This window comes from Drosophila persimilis, unplaced genomic scaffold, assembly GCF_003286085.1.
Source record: "Drosophila persimilis strain 14011-0111.01,24,50 unplaced genomic scaffold, DperRS2 tig00000124-arrow-pilon, whole genome shotgun sequence".
NCBI lineage: Eukaryota > Metazoa > Arthropoda > Insecta > Diptera > Drosophilidae > Drosophila > Drosophila persimilis.
This window is the reverse complement of record NW_020825294.1, coordinates 678,536-696,827: the sequence shown is the minus strand read 5'-3', so window position 1 is coordinate 696,827 and position 18,292 is coordinate 678,536. Positions and strand designations below refer to the sequence as shown.

The 18,292-nt window shown below is 44.4% G+C and overlaps 1 protein-coding gene and 3 non-coding genes across 5 annotated transcripts in view; 1 reads left to right on the top strand and 3 right to left on the bottom strand.

Annotated features, from left to right (window-relative positions):
• Positions 1 to 18,292, bottom strand: part of LOC6593889 (semaphorin-1A) — a 121,783-nt gene that overhangs the window by 11,604 nt on the left and 91,887 nt on the right. For both annotated transcript variants that reach the window (XM_026987918.1, XM_002019148.2), the window contains exons 4-7: positions 16,795 to 16,990; positions 1,385 to 1,489; positions 358 to 446; positions 55 to 196 (exon numbers count right to left, since the gene is read on the bottom strand). In XM_026987918.1, the coding sequence (XP_026843719.1) occupies positions 55 to 196; positions 358 to 446; positions 1,385 to 1,489; positions 16,795 to 16,990 (532 nt within the window). The remainder of the gene's footprint in view (positions 1 to 54; positions 197 to 357; positions 447 to 1,384; positions 1,490 to 16,794; positions 16,991 to 18,292) is intronic.
• Trnad-guc lies at positions 2,816 to 2,887 on the bottom strand. The gene has a single exon. It is a non-coding gene; the product is annotated as a tRNA-Asp (tRNA).
• On the top strand, positions 11,472 to 11,543 carry Trnad-guc. The gene has a single exon. It is a non-coding gene; the product is annotated as a tRNA-Asp (tRNA).
• Positions 12,235 to 12,306, bottom strand: Trnad-guc. The gene has a single exon. It is a non-coding gene; the product is annotated as a tRNA-Asp (tRNA).

The window sequence follows — 18,292 nt, the reverse complement described above, 5'->3', positions numbered from 1 at the left end:
TAATGAAAAACCTCCCATATTTCTTGTGATTGCAGTAATTGGGTAGACACTCACGTATCTCATTGAAGTAGAAGGGATAATCGCCCGGTATCGAGCAATTCAGGCGGGACTTGAGGAACGATGTCCAGCGGTTGCGGAACCGATGCGGTCCACCCTTATCCCATTTGCAGACGCGGGCCACACGCGAATAAATCGCCTGAAAATCGAACGAAAATATAAATTTTATATCCACTGTGAGGGGGGGAGACAATCTGCTGACCACAAACAATGGACCACAAACAATATGCTATCCGTTGATTGGCTTTGTTTTGTGGCTGTTGTTGTCTAAACTGATTGGGAAGTGGAAAAACAACTCACCTTGCCACAGTTGATGAACTCCACGGCTGTCTCGCGGAAGAAGAAATACACGAAATCTCCCTGCGTGAATGAGCTCACAAAGTTCGGGGCTGTATAGGAAAAATATATTGGAAAAATAGTAAAAAACTTTAGTCATCAAAATGTATTTACAGTTCTGTTCTTTCAGATTGTAAACATTTTTATCGCAGACAGTTTTCGATTTTCGTCGAATTTTCATGAATTTATGAGCGCCACGTGGACACAATTCCCCTAGCGGGATGCGTCGAGTATTTGTGTCATCTGATTTATCAGTATCGGTGAAGGGGGCATTAAGTTTATGGTGGGACATGAACATGTGAATGGATTCATTTCGTGGGGGATAGAGGTATGATTAGGGACAAGTGAAGCTTTGGCTACGTAATGAATATTTCGAGAATAAGTGGGCCATTCGGGCGTGCATGCTTCAAGGAGCAGTTTAATGGCAGCCCCATTCGGTACTCTTGACTTTAAATTGCGAGTATAATCGTACGAGTGCTAAAATTATCTTCGCACACTCTCGCACATTCATTCATTCATATGTGGATAACGATAAATACAAATATTTCGATTCTGCCAGTGGACTATATGAAATATTCACAGCCTTCACGAGCAGCAGCAGCAGGCAGGTCCCCTCCTCTGCAGGCCATTCGATATATAAATTATGAACACAGACGTACGGACGGACGGGGGTCTCATCTTCGGTGGTAAATGACAGTCGAACGTGCCATGTCTATTCAGATTCAGTTAATGGAAGCTGTACATGGCAACGCGAGCGAGCGAGCGAGAAACCGAGGTCCTTGAAATATGCAAAAGGCAATCGCACGCAATCGCCATATGACAGCAGGCGGCCAGGAGACACTGACAATGAGAGGCAGGACCACTACCCCCCCTTCCCACTCAGATGCACCCGGAAATGAAATGGGAAAGGGAATGAGGGAATGGGCGAATGCTGGCGTTATCATGACAGTCTTGACGTTTTCAATTACCAGAAGTGGTTGCAACAACTTACCGTTGAGACTGAGGCTATCGTACTGCTCGGTCTGCAGGGGCTCTCGATAGATAATCGGATCACTGCCGCTGAAATCGGCCACAGTACCCGAATACAGTTCATTGTCTGCAAATGAAAAGAAGGATTCGAATTGATTGATTAGTAAAAGTCACACAAGATTTTCACATGCAAAATAGATAGAAATAAAGATACATTATTAATAAATAATACGAATATTCTCTCAGAAAGAGCTTAAATCAACAGCAACACCAATCAAAAAATCAACGTAAAGGCCAGCATTTATCCATCCATTTTGCATCAACTTTTCAGTGGCTTTATTTGCAAATAAATTTCAAATATGTGTCAACTTCTATTAGCTGCAAAACACATACAATTTTCTTTGGAATTTTGTCCATAAAATTATTTATGCAGAGCATTAGAATACCCTGTTGTTCAGCTGTTTTGTTGATGGTTCATTGCGAAAAGGAAAACACATTAGAAATATGTCTCATACAATTTTCATCAATTGCTGATTGTCTGGGACAAATCATTACACATACGCCCTGTTGGTCCTGGCCAAATTCCATTAAGCTAAACGACAACAACATCGAGGGAAAACTTTTCGACAAGCCTCGGCATCGGCATCGGCATCGGACGGGGCCCCTGCGGCCCTCAGCGAAGATAAATGAGATTTTCTTTTTCTGGGATGCTTTTTTTTTGGTTTTGTTTTGTTTTGGATTTTTGTTTGTACCGTGAATTGGCTTTGGCTTTGGCTTGGGCTTGTCGCCGGCTCTGGCTATGGCTTTGCCATTGTCGAGCTTCAATAACATGTACACAAGAAGGAAATATGGAAAAACAGGCAAGCGGAAATGCCGAGAGCCCGTTTATTGTCTGGCCGGAAATGGCTTTGCCGACGGCCTCCAAAAACTCAACTCCCCTCCCAGTCCATCGTCCATACCTACATTACCAAAGGCAGACTCTGTAGATTCCAATGCAATCATCGATTGCTCTGCGGGGATGCGGGGAGGTCTGATCCCCACAGATTATCCGTGCATCTTCCAAGATACTATACAGCAGCAGACTCAGACCGACGGGGCATGCAGCAGATAGGCGATCAGGGGTAGGCCGGGGGTTGCCTGAGTCATCTCAACTTTGTTTGGTACAAAAAGGACTTCATTTATTTACATATAATTTATTCTATGGCTGCAACACGAGAGACAGCCAACTGCAGATGGCGTTATCTTTTTAATTTATCAAAATTGTGATTGTGAGACGGAAGGAGTGCCTGTCAGACACACACAAACACACACACGCAGAGAGATTTTCAGACATAGCGAAAGTTGTACAGGTTTTTGTGCTTCTGGAATAATCAGTAAGAGAGTGTTCTGGCGCTATATGTATATGTATATATTGGATATATAAAAAAAGAGAAAAAAAAGGAATTTGACATCTCTCCCCGACGGGGAATTGAACCCCGGTCTCCCGCGTGACAGGCGGGGATACTGACCACTATACTATCGAGGATGTTGATCGCTGCACGACAAATCAGTCATCATATCATGAGCAGTATTTATAGCTTACATATCTAATGCTTAATCTAATCGAATCCCCGAAGGAAGCGTTTCCGACCCCATAAGGTACACATATTTATACCCGATACTCAAAATGAGTATTGGGGTATATTAGATTTGTGGTAAAAGTGGATGTGTGTAACGTCCAGAAGGAATCGTTTCCGACCCTATAAAGTATATATATTCTTGATCAGCATCAATAGCCGAGTCGATTGAGCCCTGTCTGTCTGTCCGTCCGTCCGTCTGTCCGTCTGTCCGTCCCCTTCAGCGCCTAATGCTCAAAGACTATAAGAGCTAGAGCAACGATGTTTTGGATCCAGACTTCTGTGATATGTCACTACTCCAAAAATATTTCAAAACTTTGCCCCGCCCACTTCCGCCCCCACAAAGGGCGAAAATCTGTGGCATCCACAATTTCGACGATACGAGAAAACTAAAAACGCACAATCGTAGAAGATGACTATATCTTCTAGAGTGCAAAATCTGAACCAGATCGTATTATTATTATAGCCAGCATCAAGAAAACAATTTCATTTTTTCTCGCCCTGTCTCTCTCTAACACACACGTAGCATAGGCGGCTTTGCTTAGAGTAAAACATTAGCGCCTAGATCTCAGAGACTATAAAAGCTAGAGCAACCAAATTTGGTATCCACACTCCTAATATATCGGACCGAGACGAGTTTGTTTCAAAATTTCGCCACACCCCCTTCCGCCCCCGCAAAGGATGAAAATCTGGGGATATTCACAAATCTCAGAGACTATTAAGGCTAGAGTAACCAAATTTGGTATCCGCACTCCTGTTAGATCTCACTATAAAACGTATATCTCAAAATTTCGCCACACCCCCATCCTCCCAACAAAGGTCGAAAATTTGTTGCATCCACAATATTGCAAATTTGAGAAAACTAAAAACGCAGAATCATAGATAATGACCATATCTATCAGAATACTGAATCTGGATCAGATCAGATAATTTTTATAGCCATAAGGAACAAATCAATTTGCTGTGGCTACGCAGCGCCCGACGTCACGCTCAGACTGATTTTCTGTCTCTCTCGCAAGCACTCTTTGTCGTGTCGTTTAATATTAGCGCCGTCTGCCGGAGGAGAGCCATACTGACTTAGTATCGGGTATAACTGTAGAGTTGCGGTGTCCGCAGCAACTCACAACGTTCCCCCTCGTTTTGATATCGTCTTGTTTGACGCCTAGTTCTCAGAGACTGTAAGAGCTAGATTGTTCCACGTCCTCTTCCGCCAGAAGGAACAAATGAATTTTCAGTGTCTAAGTAGCCTGGCCACGAGGCCAACTCATTTTCTGTCTCCCTCTCACACACTCTGCGTCGTGCAGTGTACGTACCCTGGCGGAGGGCAGCCACACCGACTGACTGTTGGGTATAAATGTAGAGTCGCGGCCGTAGCTGCGAGTCCAATAATATTTCTGCTTAAATATATTTTTGAAACATGAAAAATATCTACATCTCTGGAAGGGGTGCCGTATTTACCATAGAATTTCGTCATCAGGCTGGTGGGCGTGGCAGCCCCCCATCACAAAAAAAAATCGAATAGAAAACGCAAATTACGTGACAAGAGCGCGTGGAGGGAGGAATGGAGGGAAACAAGAACATTAAATCAACAAAAAGCCACATTAAAAGCGCGAGTCTGCAACAAATTAATTTTGGGCCACGCCACCCACCTCCTTTCCCCCCCAGGCGCTATTACACCCCAACCCCTTGGAGCTACTGCTGCAGGCGAGTGCTTAAATTAAGAGGCTGTAAAAGTCACGCGGTGAGTGAAAAGTAAAATCGGCTCGTGTCCGGAAACCCCCCAAGAATCCGCTGCGAGGCACTCGACAAGCGAAAGAGGCTTTAAGGGGGCGACGAACAGGCCCCATTTAGGGGTGTGGCACAGACAGGGGACAGGTGATGGTAACGGCCAATAAAAACAATTTTCAAAGTTAGGGGAATGGTAATAGGTGAGAGCAGCTTTTTCGGAGAGTTAAATCAAAATCTTAAATTTTGAGTACTGTATTTTTAATATATTTTTTAGAAGAAAGTGGAAAATATTGTTGTTGCCGATTTTCTTGAGAAAATTGTAACGTTTTTCCTAGATTTAAGTATTCCACTCATTCAAAAGTGAAGATTGCATATCCTAGCAAAACAACATCGTGCATCTTAAAGTTAACTCTCTATTATTCAAAATCGTCGTCCATATCGGCGCATGCGAGCCAAGCGAGTGAGTCGGGGGTTGGCGCACGACCGAAACCAGTTCGTAGGGGTCGTGTCGTCTATTATTCCTCATTTCATTTTATAATAACACATTTTCTTAGAAGTTTACATAGGAAATACAAAATCTTTGCAACCGTATAGATATGCCTTAAAAAAGCTGCAAAGAAACCCCTAAAAATGTATATAGCTACGCATATTTCAACTTTAAAGATGCATATGTACATAGTGCCTTTCTCTAACCTTAGAACAGCACTGTGCTGTTAGCGCAAAGTAAACCTTTTCCTGATCTGCTTCAACAGCTGTCGCGTAATCTAAGTATCTGTGCAAACTATTCCCTTTTTTCACTTTTAAAGATGTGAATCTACCCCCGAAGCTGTGTGAAAACCGCTGCTGAATGGCAGGTGATTAACACAGAGAATGCAATTAGCATAGAGACCAAAAGTTGTCATTGTTATAGCTTTATTTTAGGGTATTCTTTTTTTTTGCCTTGGCTAACAAGCTGCACAATGGACGAACCCCCTCGCCACTATCCCCACTGTCCACTTGCTCAGATACAGATACAGATACAGAAACAGATATAGATACACATAGCCATAGCCAGCCAGGAGCAGTAGCAGTATCAGTCAACCCGTCCGTCGCTTGTCACAACATCGACAGGACACGAAAAGTGGCTGCCACCTTTGGCCTTCGCTGTGTGGCAGCGCCTCTGTGCCACGTTGCATCTAATTGGTTTTTGTTTGTGTGTGTCTTTTTCTGGGGTCCTTCTCGCACTCTTTCTTTTTGCCCAGCGCACTCTTGCTCTATCTTCTGCTCTGTAACTGTGTCTGTTTCTGTTTCTGTGCCTGTGTCTGTGTCTCTTCGTCGTCATTGTTTCGTGCCAGCGACGTTTGCTTTTACTGTTTGCTCATTATAACGCCAGCTACCTGACGACCCACCCGACTACCCAACAACCCAACGTCCAACGAACAGGCGCGCATCGGGGCAGATAGGACACGGGACACACAGGTCTCTTGGAGACCCCGAACAGGGAAAGTTTTCCGCATTGCAGCAATTGCCGGGGACTTAACTCATTTTAAATGACAATCTAGCGTGCACAAATTATGCACCCACCATCCATATCTCCTTATTCTTCTTCTTCTACATTTACTCTATGCTTCATGCTTCTTTCGAACCCGTACCCTTATCCTTCTGCTGGAGCCTCTCAATGCACTTCTCAGAAGGCTTTCTTAGGCCACGCTGCAATCGCTTTAGTCCTCTCTCAGTGTGGCATAAAGTTCGATAAACTCTTTAAGTGACTTACTCATAATCGATTTTCATAACAGCGTACAGAATGGAACGGGACGGAACGGAACGGAAAAGAGCGGAAAACGCTCTTTAGAATGACGAGAACAAGGCGTAATGAAAGTTCATCGCGTTGACTGCGGCAATTTGCATATTTTTGCATGTTTTATTATGCGGCAGACACACACACAAACACACACGCTAATACATAAATTACACTCATTTTCAATGACAGGACGCCGGACGACAGACGGAAGGGACAGACGGCGCACAGGCCGTTACCCAAAGCGACTGGTGAGCGGATCAGGCAGGAAGGCGTAACTTTATTACATGCCGCTCATGTCCGCTTTTGCTCGGAACGTTGCGTTTTAAATATTTGATATCCACACACACACACACACACACACACACCCATGAACATATTTATAATTTACGTTTTTTTTTTACTCCCCCACTTTCAGGGCCAACAGAGGCCCATTGTTTTGCGAGGCAGTGCCATGGCTCCCAGGCAGCCCCATCCATGGGGCTGGGTGTGTCGAGCCCTCATTTCAATAGCTCGCTTTGGAATAATTACACATAAGCTGGTTGTATACTCAAACATGCATATGCAACGATTCATACATTAGCCATTATAATTCCCATAAAGCTATTCCTGTGCAACGACTGAGGGGTGCAACCCATCAAATGAGTTGCACACGACTAAATTGCTCTATTTGCTTCGAAATTGCCAAGGAATTTCTGAGGTTTACAAATTTATGAGTGGATATATTAAGAATGTGGAATGGGATAGCATTTTATGGTTTATTGCAGGGATATTAGCGGATCAATTGCATAGCTTCATACAGCTTCTAGATCTGTTATAATTTATATTTACTAATTAGTTCGTAGCTTTGACATTCTTTGGACAGTTTTAATGATTAGGGCCCTTATGCCCTTCAGGCATATCCACGCTATGGACACGTATTAGAAATCCTGTGAAAGGTCGCACAATTCTTTTTCAAATCCAAGTATTATAAAGTGATCGTCCCATCTAGGAGTAAAGGAAGAGCCATCTGCAGTCGCTGCAGTTGTCCCTTTTTTTCCAATTATTCCACATAATTTGTTGCCTTAAGATTTTGCATTCCCAAGTAGTTTTCACAAGGTTTATCCTTGAAATTGACTGAGAGAGGGTACTGAAGAGAGATAGCAGGATATGGAGATTTTGAAGTTGACTTTTTGGCCTATTAATTAGTATAATTACAGCCATGTGGCTGACCTAGTTCGATGGCAGGAGGATCCCATCTTGAGTCACAAATTCCTAGTTCATGGGATGGGAGCAGCCCACCCCAGCCCGAACGGAGTGTAGAGTCAAGTCAAGTCTTTAATTACATTCGCTGGCAGAGGGCCCAACGCTCTCATAGTAGTCGACACATTTGTGCACATTTTCTTGGCCATTTTTGTGTGTGTGTTATCAATTTTTGGCTGTAATTACATTTCACTTGTACTCTACTCTGATAGAAATGCAGCCCACAACCGACAGAGGCAAAGAGCAAACTCTGTGTGGAGGGAAATCGAAGGAAAAGTTTTGGCAACATGTGTCCTCCCCCAAGACGCTGGAGGAGCAGGAGTAGGAAGCCAAGAAGCAGATTCACATTTCGTTTGCTCCACTTTCATTATTCTTTTCGGTTTTATTGTACCATTTTCTGGGCATCTTCCTTCAGATGCTTTTGATTGTTCTTGTTCTCGTTCTCGTTCTCATTCTCGTCGTTGGCTTTGGGATTTTGCAAATTTTGCAATTAGCTTAATTTGGTTTTTATTGGCGCACCACAATTATCAGCTGTTGGCTCGCTCCACTCCACTCCACTCCAGTCTCCAGTCTCCACTTTCCCCTCTCCAATCGGCAAGCACCACTCCAAGGGGCCAAATGAGTTTGACTTTCCCCCAGGCGTATTTGCATCTCTGCATCTGTGTATCCGTATCTGCATCTGTGTGAATCTGGCACTGCGCTTAGAAATGATCAAATTAAAAGTTAATGTCTTTCTTGTGTTTGCCCCCAAATGGATATTCAAGTAATGGTCTTGGCCAAGAGGCAGCTTGCCAATGGCCCTCTTTTTGGGATTTGGGGAACAAAGTTGGGCCAAATGGCTGCGAGAGCCTTGGCTTTCCAAGACAAGTGGCCGACTGGGAATCCGACTGGATTCGATGCATTCAAAGAACCACTATCTGAGAGCATCCAATTCTGGCTAAAATCGAGTCTTAAGTCTGGGGCTGGCACTGGCACTGGGACCGACTCGTGGCGTAATTATCTGTTATTAATGGTAACACTCTCTCTTCCTCTAAGCAGTCGGTTGGAAAAAGATTTACATATGCCGATGGCAGCAGCACGGATCCGGATCTAGATTAGGGGCGTGTAAGCTGCAAGGGGATGCCGGATTAGTAGGACTTCCCATCCATTTCATCTCCTTCCTGGCAGCCAGGCAGTCTGCCTTCAGGAAGGAAGTAACACCCTGGAAACGCTCAAGAAACCTGTCCCCTGTTTCAACAGGATGTTAATGGGGGTTGGTGGATGGGGGCAGGGTTCGGGGATGCTGGCCATATGGGAGGATGGGTGCGTGTTTATGGCAGTTTGCCTGTAATTTATATGTTTAGGCAGCATCATCTCGGGTTATATGCATCATGTCTGTTGGTTTTGGCTCTCATTTTTAACACCAAACTCAAGGACCTCTTTCCCTCGATGTATCACAGACCATCTCACACATGCTCTGTGTCTCCCCGAGCCCCTCCTCGGCGCATTCTCTCTGCCATCTCTTGTTGTTGCTGTGCCCCCTCTCTCCAACCATCGCTCTCTGTGTGGCACACTAACATCACTCAAATGTCGTTATCCTGTTTTCTCTCTATCTGAGTGTGTGTGTGTGTGTGTCTTATGAATTATGTTACGTTTGGACAAGTCCCAAAAAAGGAAGCACATACACAAGCACACACAGAGGACTATGACTAGCACTCCTCACACAGATACTCGTGCTCGAGCTGTGCTTGGGATTTATGCAGCTAAAAGGGATTTCAAATGTGTTTGCTGTCTAATTGGCAATGCAGAAAGAAAACGAATACGAGCACGAGCACAACAAGCCTCTGTCCAATAAGGATGGGGCTACACCTCAACGAGTGTAAGGATAATATCGTGTGTGTGGAGGAAAACAAAGAGACAATTGAATGTGGAAGCTAAAACTATTCATGCTGTTTTCACCTGTCGACTGCTCTTCAATTTGGGTCAATTTTTCAGGCAAAAGCATGATGTTGGAATGATAGTAAGAAAGAGAATGATATAAAAGGCATAGAGATGAGATATAACTCCTTCTAGCTCGTTCAAGAGCACTCAATAAAACTATCTAAAAAGATCAACATAACCCCATATATCTACCCCATCCTACTCAATTATTTTCTTGGAAATCTTTATGCATCCCCAACTCATGAAATTTCCCCTTTAGTTCAAAACTTTCCCAAGGAAAGGCCAACAATCAAAATGGAAAGCTGAGAGCTCAATATATCGATTAAGTTGGGGCGAGGAAGCCACAAGGAAAACTATCAAAGAACATAATTCATAATTTATGAAAACTGTCTGCGTACGTACTATGTAATATTCTGTGATGTGTGCGATGGGTGCGATGTGTGCGTCGTCGACAGGCTTGGGGTTTGGCGCCAACATTGCTCAGACATTAATTTAGTGGGCCATCCGCGCCGCAATGTATGCTACAAATTTGGTGCATGCCACAGAGGCGGCTGGGGGAATTATGGGTTGCCTGTTTTCATGTGGAAAAGGCAAGGGCGCAACTTTGGCCCCCCTTAAAGTGCTGCACATTTGAGCGGAGCGCCTCTGATTTATCCCCAACGAGGGGCAGGTTTAAGGGCTGAAACAAGCAGCCCTTAAATAATGAATGCTTCCACTTGACGAACAGCTGAATCAGTCTAATGAAAAGCAAACACAGCCAAAAGGTTGTAAGTTGAGAGACTGCTTCCCAAAAATAAGATACTCCTGCCATCGGATCGCCTTATGGATCAAACTTGATCTATTCGTTCGGTAGTAGGGTCTAAGTTTAACCTCTTCAAGGTCCTGCCGGATGGAAAGCGACTAATGAAAGGGTTCTGTCCTGTTCCGTGCTGTTCGCCTGCTGTCCTCGTTTCTAGCAGCTAATTGTTTCTTGTTAATGCTTTTTTTCTTCTCACATTTTTTTGTGCCAACATTTTTGAAAAGTAGAAGCAGAAAAGGGAAATACGAGAAGAGTCCGTGCATTGTCCGTAAAAGGGTCACAAGCTGTGCTTGTTTGGTCCTTTTTTTGCAAGCATTTCTTCTTTGTTTTTCCGCCATTTGGTTTATTGTTTGGACTTTGTTTTCGAGTACATATTTTACTGCAGACGCTTTTGGCTGCTGCTTTTTTCGCCGAGTTTTTCGAGTGCCCCTTTGTGAGCGAGGGTGAGTGTGAGAGTGTGAGTGTGAGTGCGAGTGCGAGAGTGTGAGAGGGTCCTTTCATCCTTCGCAGTTGTTAGACGCTCATTTAAACTTTTGGCTCTTAGCAGATTTCATTGTTTTTAATGAAACTGACAGTTGTCCCTGTCTCTGTCCCTGTCGCTGTTGCTGTAGCTGCTGTTGCTCTTGTTGCTGCTCTTGTTGCTGGTGTTGTTCTCATTTTGCATTGCACCCGCATTCTGTGTCCTTTGGCCCTATTCCCATGCCATCCTTGGGCGCTGGCTTCGGTTTCGAGATAACGCGCCATTTGTTTTCTTTTGGTCATTCGCCTAAGCCAATTTAAGTTGGCTAAAATAAATTAGCCCTCCTTTATTTTCTAACGAGCTCTCCGGCAGGGTCAAAACCATCCAAGCCAACAACGGAAGCCACACCCAAACCCCAAATGTTGCGGAAAAATGACCCTTAATTACTGGATTAAATATGCTATTAGAAATGTTCCAACATTCTTAAATGGCTTTACGATCTATTTGGGTCTAAGAGCTAGGGCTATCTTTAAAGCAAAACATAAATCTGACAAGCGACTCTCAACATCCTCGATAGTATAGTGGTCAGTATCCCCGCCTGTCACGCGGGAGACCGGGGTTCAATTCCCCGTCGGGGAGAGATGTACAATTCTTTTTTTCTTCTATTTTTCTTCTTTTTTGTGGGTTTCTACTAAGAATGTGAATTAAAATACTGTGTAAAATGTGTAGTTCAATGATAATGATATTTTTCGCTACCCATTAAACAATCTATTTTTATGTGTAGACCGATGTATGCATATGTACAAATATTGCAATACATTGTTAGACGAAAGCGAAAGTATATATGTTTTTTGTATGTATTTTGGTATGTGTGTGGACGACGAACGAACAATGGTTCTGATGGGTACGAAGATAAGCTCGAGGCGGACTTGAGTGCCTGTACCTTAATGCAAGCGAGTGCACTAAAGAAAGCGATAGAAGAAGAGCGTTAGAACAGCTCTGGTTGCTGCTAAGCCGAGTACGAGCGATATATGAAGATATAGAGAGCGAAAGAACAGCAAAATGCTCTAGATGGGGAGATGAAAGAGCAGAAGAGGTCGCTGCCGGGTAAAGCAATGATTTGATACAAAGTACAAATAGCAAACAATAGCAAATGAATGTAGGTGGATCTATGTGACTCTGCACCACTGGCTTTTATTTCAGGAATTTGTTGACGGGGCTGGAAACCTCTACAAACATGTTAGAAAAGCGCCGAACGGTTTCCCTGGATGCTTCTAGATCTAAAACCAAGTTCTTTCAAATAAAAAAGAAAAAAATTGGAATTTTCCATCTCCCCGACGGGGAATTGAACCCCGGTCTCCCGCGTGACAGGCGGGGATACTGACCACTATACTATCGAGGACGGTGCTCAAAGTGCCCCCAAATAAAGTTTTGTTACCGGTGGAAGATCTTCGGCATAAAACAGCTAGGCCCGGCCCCCATCGGTGGCATGAGTCATACATGAGCACTGTGGCACGGCACGTATGGGTGGGTGGGCCGTGTGACTGTTGATGGGGCTGTTGCTGTTCACCCCACGATACGAGTATCTGGCGCCGTGACCCAGTTCTGTTGTGGTGTTGTTCCGGCTTTCTGTTTCTGTTTTTAGTGTGTTTTATTATTTCTCTCGTGTGGAGAGCAGAGCTGCTGTTTTATTGTTGCGTGCGCACGTGGGTGAGTTTTTTTTGGCTGCTCGTTCCTGCTGTTCATTGATATTCATTTTATATTCCAATCGTGCCACGCCCAGGCTAGGGGAGCCCAGCGCCCCATATGTTAACCGTTGCTGCTCGCATTTTGCAAAAACATATTCTTCCGGGCCTGTTCCCGCTGTTCTCTTTTCGCTATTGCAACGGTTGAAACGGATTGCATTGAGGGTGTTTTAAGGGAATGCTATAGTAGTTTTAGTTCTCATTCGGGAACCAGAGGGGGTTATATTTATACCTTTGATGAGACCAAAAGTACCTTGAAAGCTTGAAAGGGTCTCAATCATGATTCATTTTATGTAAATTCTGTCCCCTTTGCAGTGTCCGAAAGTCCTCCATCAATATACTGGCTTAAATATCTTTACATTTCATTGCCATCATTTTCATGCATAGATATTTACTACTTGTGTATTCATGTATGGAAATATCCTTGCTAATTATAAATTCCCGATTAAACATGAATATTTAACGCAGCTCTTCAACTCTTCTTTTCGGCAACCGCTTATAATGGAAAAGGTCAAGTTGCCACCCACACCACCCACACATACCGCACGTACCGAAACAGAGCCAAGGCACAGGGATGGCTGGTTGGCAGGATGTTCGGATAGGAGGCCTTAACCTGCCGAACCAAAATTCGACAGCCAATGTGGTGCGAAATTGGAGCGGTTTGCGTGATATGCAAATGCAGCTTGTTCCCTGAATCTGCTGCGGATGCCGTTGCCCGTGCTGATCCTGCGCCTCATCGTAGCTGCCCGTTTTTCAATGTTGTTCCCGGTTCAGGGCTCAGGGTCCGCACGGTCTGTCGAGTCCTTGACATTTTTCGTCGGCGCCAACATCTGACCCCATGCCTCGACTCTGGCCTCTCGCCTTTTGCCTTGCCCCTTGTTTCCGACAGCACAATCCCTTGTCCCCATCGCCCCCCCACACCTCCCGTGCCATTCGTCAGCGTTTTAATCGCGTTTGTGCATTTGCTTGGAAAAGTCTAAAATTGAACGCAAGTGATGGCAATTTGTACGCTTGGCTGTGCCCGGCCCGGCCAAGCCAGGGGCCAGGGGCCACGGGCCAGGAGGTGGCGGGATCCACATCCACGGGGTTGAGTGTGCCGAAATTAATATGCGTCGGCTTTGGAGCGGGAAAACTTTGCTGCCAAGGGATTTGGCCCCGTTCGTTGTTGGCCACTCTCCTCTTTTTTTTCCCTCCGTTCGACGTTGTGTTGCTGCTGCCCGGGAGGCAGGCAGGCAGCGCAGCGTTGGCTCGTGATTAATGTGGCAAATGCGCACTTATAAATTATTTATTACTATTCTTCGCATTGTTTTCTGAGGCGTGTGCGAATTGGTAAGACATTTAAGCCATATTTTCAAGTGCCACAAAGGTCTAGGGCACGGCAGGCCATCACAATGGTGGGCCCCATGGGGGTCGCTAGCATCTGGACGGAAGGCATTTTAATATTCAAAGCAGCGAAATGCCGCCACAAAATGGGGCCAGTTGAGTCCAAAAAATATGTAGCTGAAAATACAGACAGGGGCTATCGAAAAGGAATATTGGAAATGACATTTTGGGGCACAGATATTCCGATGCCACAAAGTACTGCTGGATGGGACGGTGCTGCCCTTCTCTGCTCTAATTCCCAATGAAAACATTTAACAAATTAAACGACAAAAGCCAGCTAATACGTGTTTCCACCTCATCTGCAGCTCCAATGGTCTTCGCGGGTTTTTCTATTCTATTCTTTTCCTTTCCGGTTTTTTGTTTTGTTTTGTCCGTGCTTTTAATTCTTTTTATTGGAAAAGTTTTTACGGATCAATGGGTGACACTGTCGGCAATAGAAATTTATTTCACATGCACTTTTAAATCGAACAAAAATAGATTCCTTCCGCCCGTATTGAAGCACTGGAATGTGGTTGGAGTGGCTATCGAAAGGGGGAATGGGGAATGGAATGGAATGGAAAAACCAAGCGGAGAGGAGATGTTCGTATATTGGTGGAAAAAGCAATTGAAAACTTCATCATGGTTACAACAATATTTTTACAACGAAATTGGCACAAAAATGTTGTCCACGAACTTTTTCCCAGAGAGCGTTAGAGGGTCGGGGAGGGGGGGAGGAAAAGTTTTGTGCCAGTTTCCGAACACGCCCACCACCGACCATCGTCAACCCCTGACATCAACGCCCTGTCACGAATAAAAACTGAATTGATAACATTTTTCAGCTTGTTCTGGGTTTTTGGCGATTTTTTCCCCCAAAAAATGTTCTATTTTATTTTTGCAGAGTTTTTTTTATCCTATCTGTTCCTAGTAGCTGTTGTTGTTGTTTTTTTTGTTTGGTGCAGCACGATGGGATTTTTTTTATGCGCTGTCTGTGTCCGGGGCAATTTGTAATCTAAACAACATGCCCCAGCTAACCATCCCATCCCAATCGCTGTCCCCAGTCCCCCAGCGATTCTCCCACTTTCCCGTCCAAGTCGATTCCCTCCGCTAATATCCGAAAATCCTGTCAGGACAGGCGATGGAAGCCGACAGCCGCCAAATGACTAACGACAGTGGGCGAGGGGTGTGCGATATGCGGTGTGCGGTGTGTATGTAAAAATGTCGATTTAATATTAGCACCATGGAAAGCAAGTCAAAATGAAATAGGAACAAAAAGCGGATGAATCAAGGAAAATGGTGGAGAGCCAAGGAAAGATGGAGGCCCGAGGAATACCTCGTGATGATCAGATCTCAACCTTCGACCCGTATAAAGCCAAAAACCCTTCACAGCTCACATGTAACTTGGCCGAATATACCCCGTGTCGCTCATCACTCGCTAAGGGGTATATAAATTGCGGCAAGCAATAAAGAAAATGGCGGCTGACAATAGCTTCAGGTTGGGCTTCGTTTTTGGCCAGGATGTGGCAGCTTGTTGATGATAAACTCTTATGACCCACATGGCGGAGGCAGGACTGCGGAAGGCGAAAACTGGGCGAAGAGCCAAGGCACACACATGCACACACACTGGGATGATAGCTGCATCCGGCGGAAGTTTGTGGCAACACTTGGGGTCCCTCCACCTCAGCCAGCCATCCAGCCAGCACATGTGCTGCTGCTCCTTCGCACACTTTCAAGTTAGTTATAAACGTTTATCAATATTATCTATTCGCCTTTTGCTCGTTCCTTCCGTCTTCTGCCCCTCTCCCTCGCTGTGGGGCCGGGGCTCTTGGAAAGTTTTCGGTGGGGTCTGGAGACAATGAAATGCAAACAAATCACAGCGCGAAAACTTCACAACATGCCGCCAAAAGAGAATGTCGATTTATGGGTGGTGCCAAGTGGAAATATTATCAAAACTATGACTCAGCAGAATGCAGGATACAGGATGCAGGGTGGTGGCTAGAGGATATCCACAAGATGTGTCTGTTTATTGGTTGGGTATTTGGAATAAAATTTCATTCTATTTGCTGCAAATCTTGCAGAATACGAAATGTATTTGCTTGTTTGCAGATATCTGCAGGGCGAAAGCTATCATATATTTGATTTCCACTTAGGTATAATCACTTATATGTGTACGAGTAGAACCAAATATGCCCACAATTTCTGTGTCTTCCGAGTGAATTTATGCACTTGAGACACCAAAATCAACCCACACAGGCCACACACGACCTGCACCTGGTGCCGGGCCATAAATTTCAATCAAATATCAAGCAAACGGCAGAATTCGAAATCCTTTTATCGGTTATGCAAGGTGGCCTTTGCATACCTTCGCACATAATTCGCAGGATGGCAGGCAGCAACGCCCGTCCGACCAATAATACTAAAAATTTATCATGCGACCTCCATCGAAGAAGTCAAAGCCGCAAAAAAAGAAAAACAGTTGAAAACATTTTTCAGAAGGCACAGGCACAGGCATTGCATCGCATCACATCGCGTCGCATCGCATGATGAATGACAATTTTTATCCGATTTGTGTATATGTATGCGAAAAGGAGTGAGTGCCTGCCTGAGTACGATTCACACCCCCACGAATGGATTTTTTCCACCCTTTGTTCTGGAAAACAAAACAAAATAGACAATCCTCAGCCACAATAAATTATTCGCATCGAGTGCCAAAAAGTAAAAAGAATTTAAAAAATAACAAAACAGCAAGGATATATGGTTTATATCTGAATAAAATGTGCACTTACCCGCCAGCACGGAGGTGGAGTTATGACGGGGGTCATAGGGGCAGACAGCCTGGCCATTTTTGGTCGCCTCCAGCGTGTAGTTGTTCTCATTGATCATGTACGTGTTGCACATGGGCCGGAACGAGTTGGTGCCGCACACAAAGAGGCGCCCCGGCGACGGCACCACCATGATGCGGATATAGTTCTGGCAGGCCTCCTATAAAAAGAGAATCGGGAAAACGGAATCAGCAGGGAATGCTTTAGTAATAGAGTATTAAGAATCGAGAATTTTTAGATTTTTCCTATTTTTTTTTGGTAATCTGTTTTATTCACTATTGAGCTTGTATGTATTAGCCGCCTTTATTAAATATTATGTCCAAAATAATTGCCATACTTGACGAATCATTAAATAACCAAGGTTTTTGCATATCAACTTTTGTTCAATTCTTTAAAAATAAAATGTTACAATTCAAATTTCAATGCAGGAATGGGTGGGTCTTACCTATTGACGAGAAGAAGGCAAAGGGAAGGTCGTAGGAGGGTGGATGGATTCTTCGGAATCACACGAAGTGTACGAATATGAAGAATGATTCGGAATAGCCATCGAAAGATGTCGGTTCTTGGGTATAATTCTCACCGTTTCCACCATCACGATCGGCCAAAACTCAACTCTCAAAGCCAACTGCTCTCTCAGCGAAACTCTAGCTCAACGACAATCATTGTATGCGGGGAAACTGCCATTTATCTATCAGTGTCTTTCTAGCCAGTGTGGACACGACGTGGGAACCTCTCTGATCGAGTCTCTCGTTACACCCTCTCACGGAATAGTCTGTGCCTGGGATCCGCGCCGCCACAGCCTTCTGCTGGAATCGAATGGGCCACTTGATGGTGCAGTCATGGCATATCAACGTCCAAATTAAAAATACACTGAGCTAAAATCGTACTATACTGTACTATATTGTACGTGTACTATATTCTTGGTATAATACCGGCTCTAACCGCCCGAGAGCCGTGTGGAGAGCGGTGTCAGAGCGTGAGTACTGAGGTGAGGAAGTGTCAACTGTACTGTGGTGCTTAGAGCGCTGTTGCTCTGTTAAAGCTGTTCCCCGGAACGGGAAAGAACTCTTGACAGCTGAGAGACACAGAGGTTTGTTTTAAATCATTCGATGCTCTCTTTTTGTGCCAGAGACTAAACTAAAATAGCTCTTAGTTAAAAGCCTCTATTAAAAGTTTTAATTCGGAAAACGTATACCCCCCGGAGGCGTTGTGAAGTAGCTTTTGCGCAAAAGGGAATTGCGAATGGAAAAACTTACACAAAAGGCCAGGGTCTTGAGGTTCTACCAATTTTATTTATTTTTTTTTTTTTGCCACAGGCCCAAGCCGAGGGCTTGACCTGAATGCAACACATATTTCCCTCTCACTCTTTGTGTGTGTGTGTGTGTGTTTTGGAACTAAACTCTTTCCCTCGTTGTGTGCTTTGCAAAAATGTTTTGCAAATTGAAATATTTAATGCGTAACG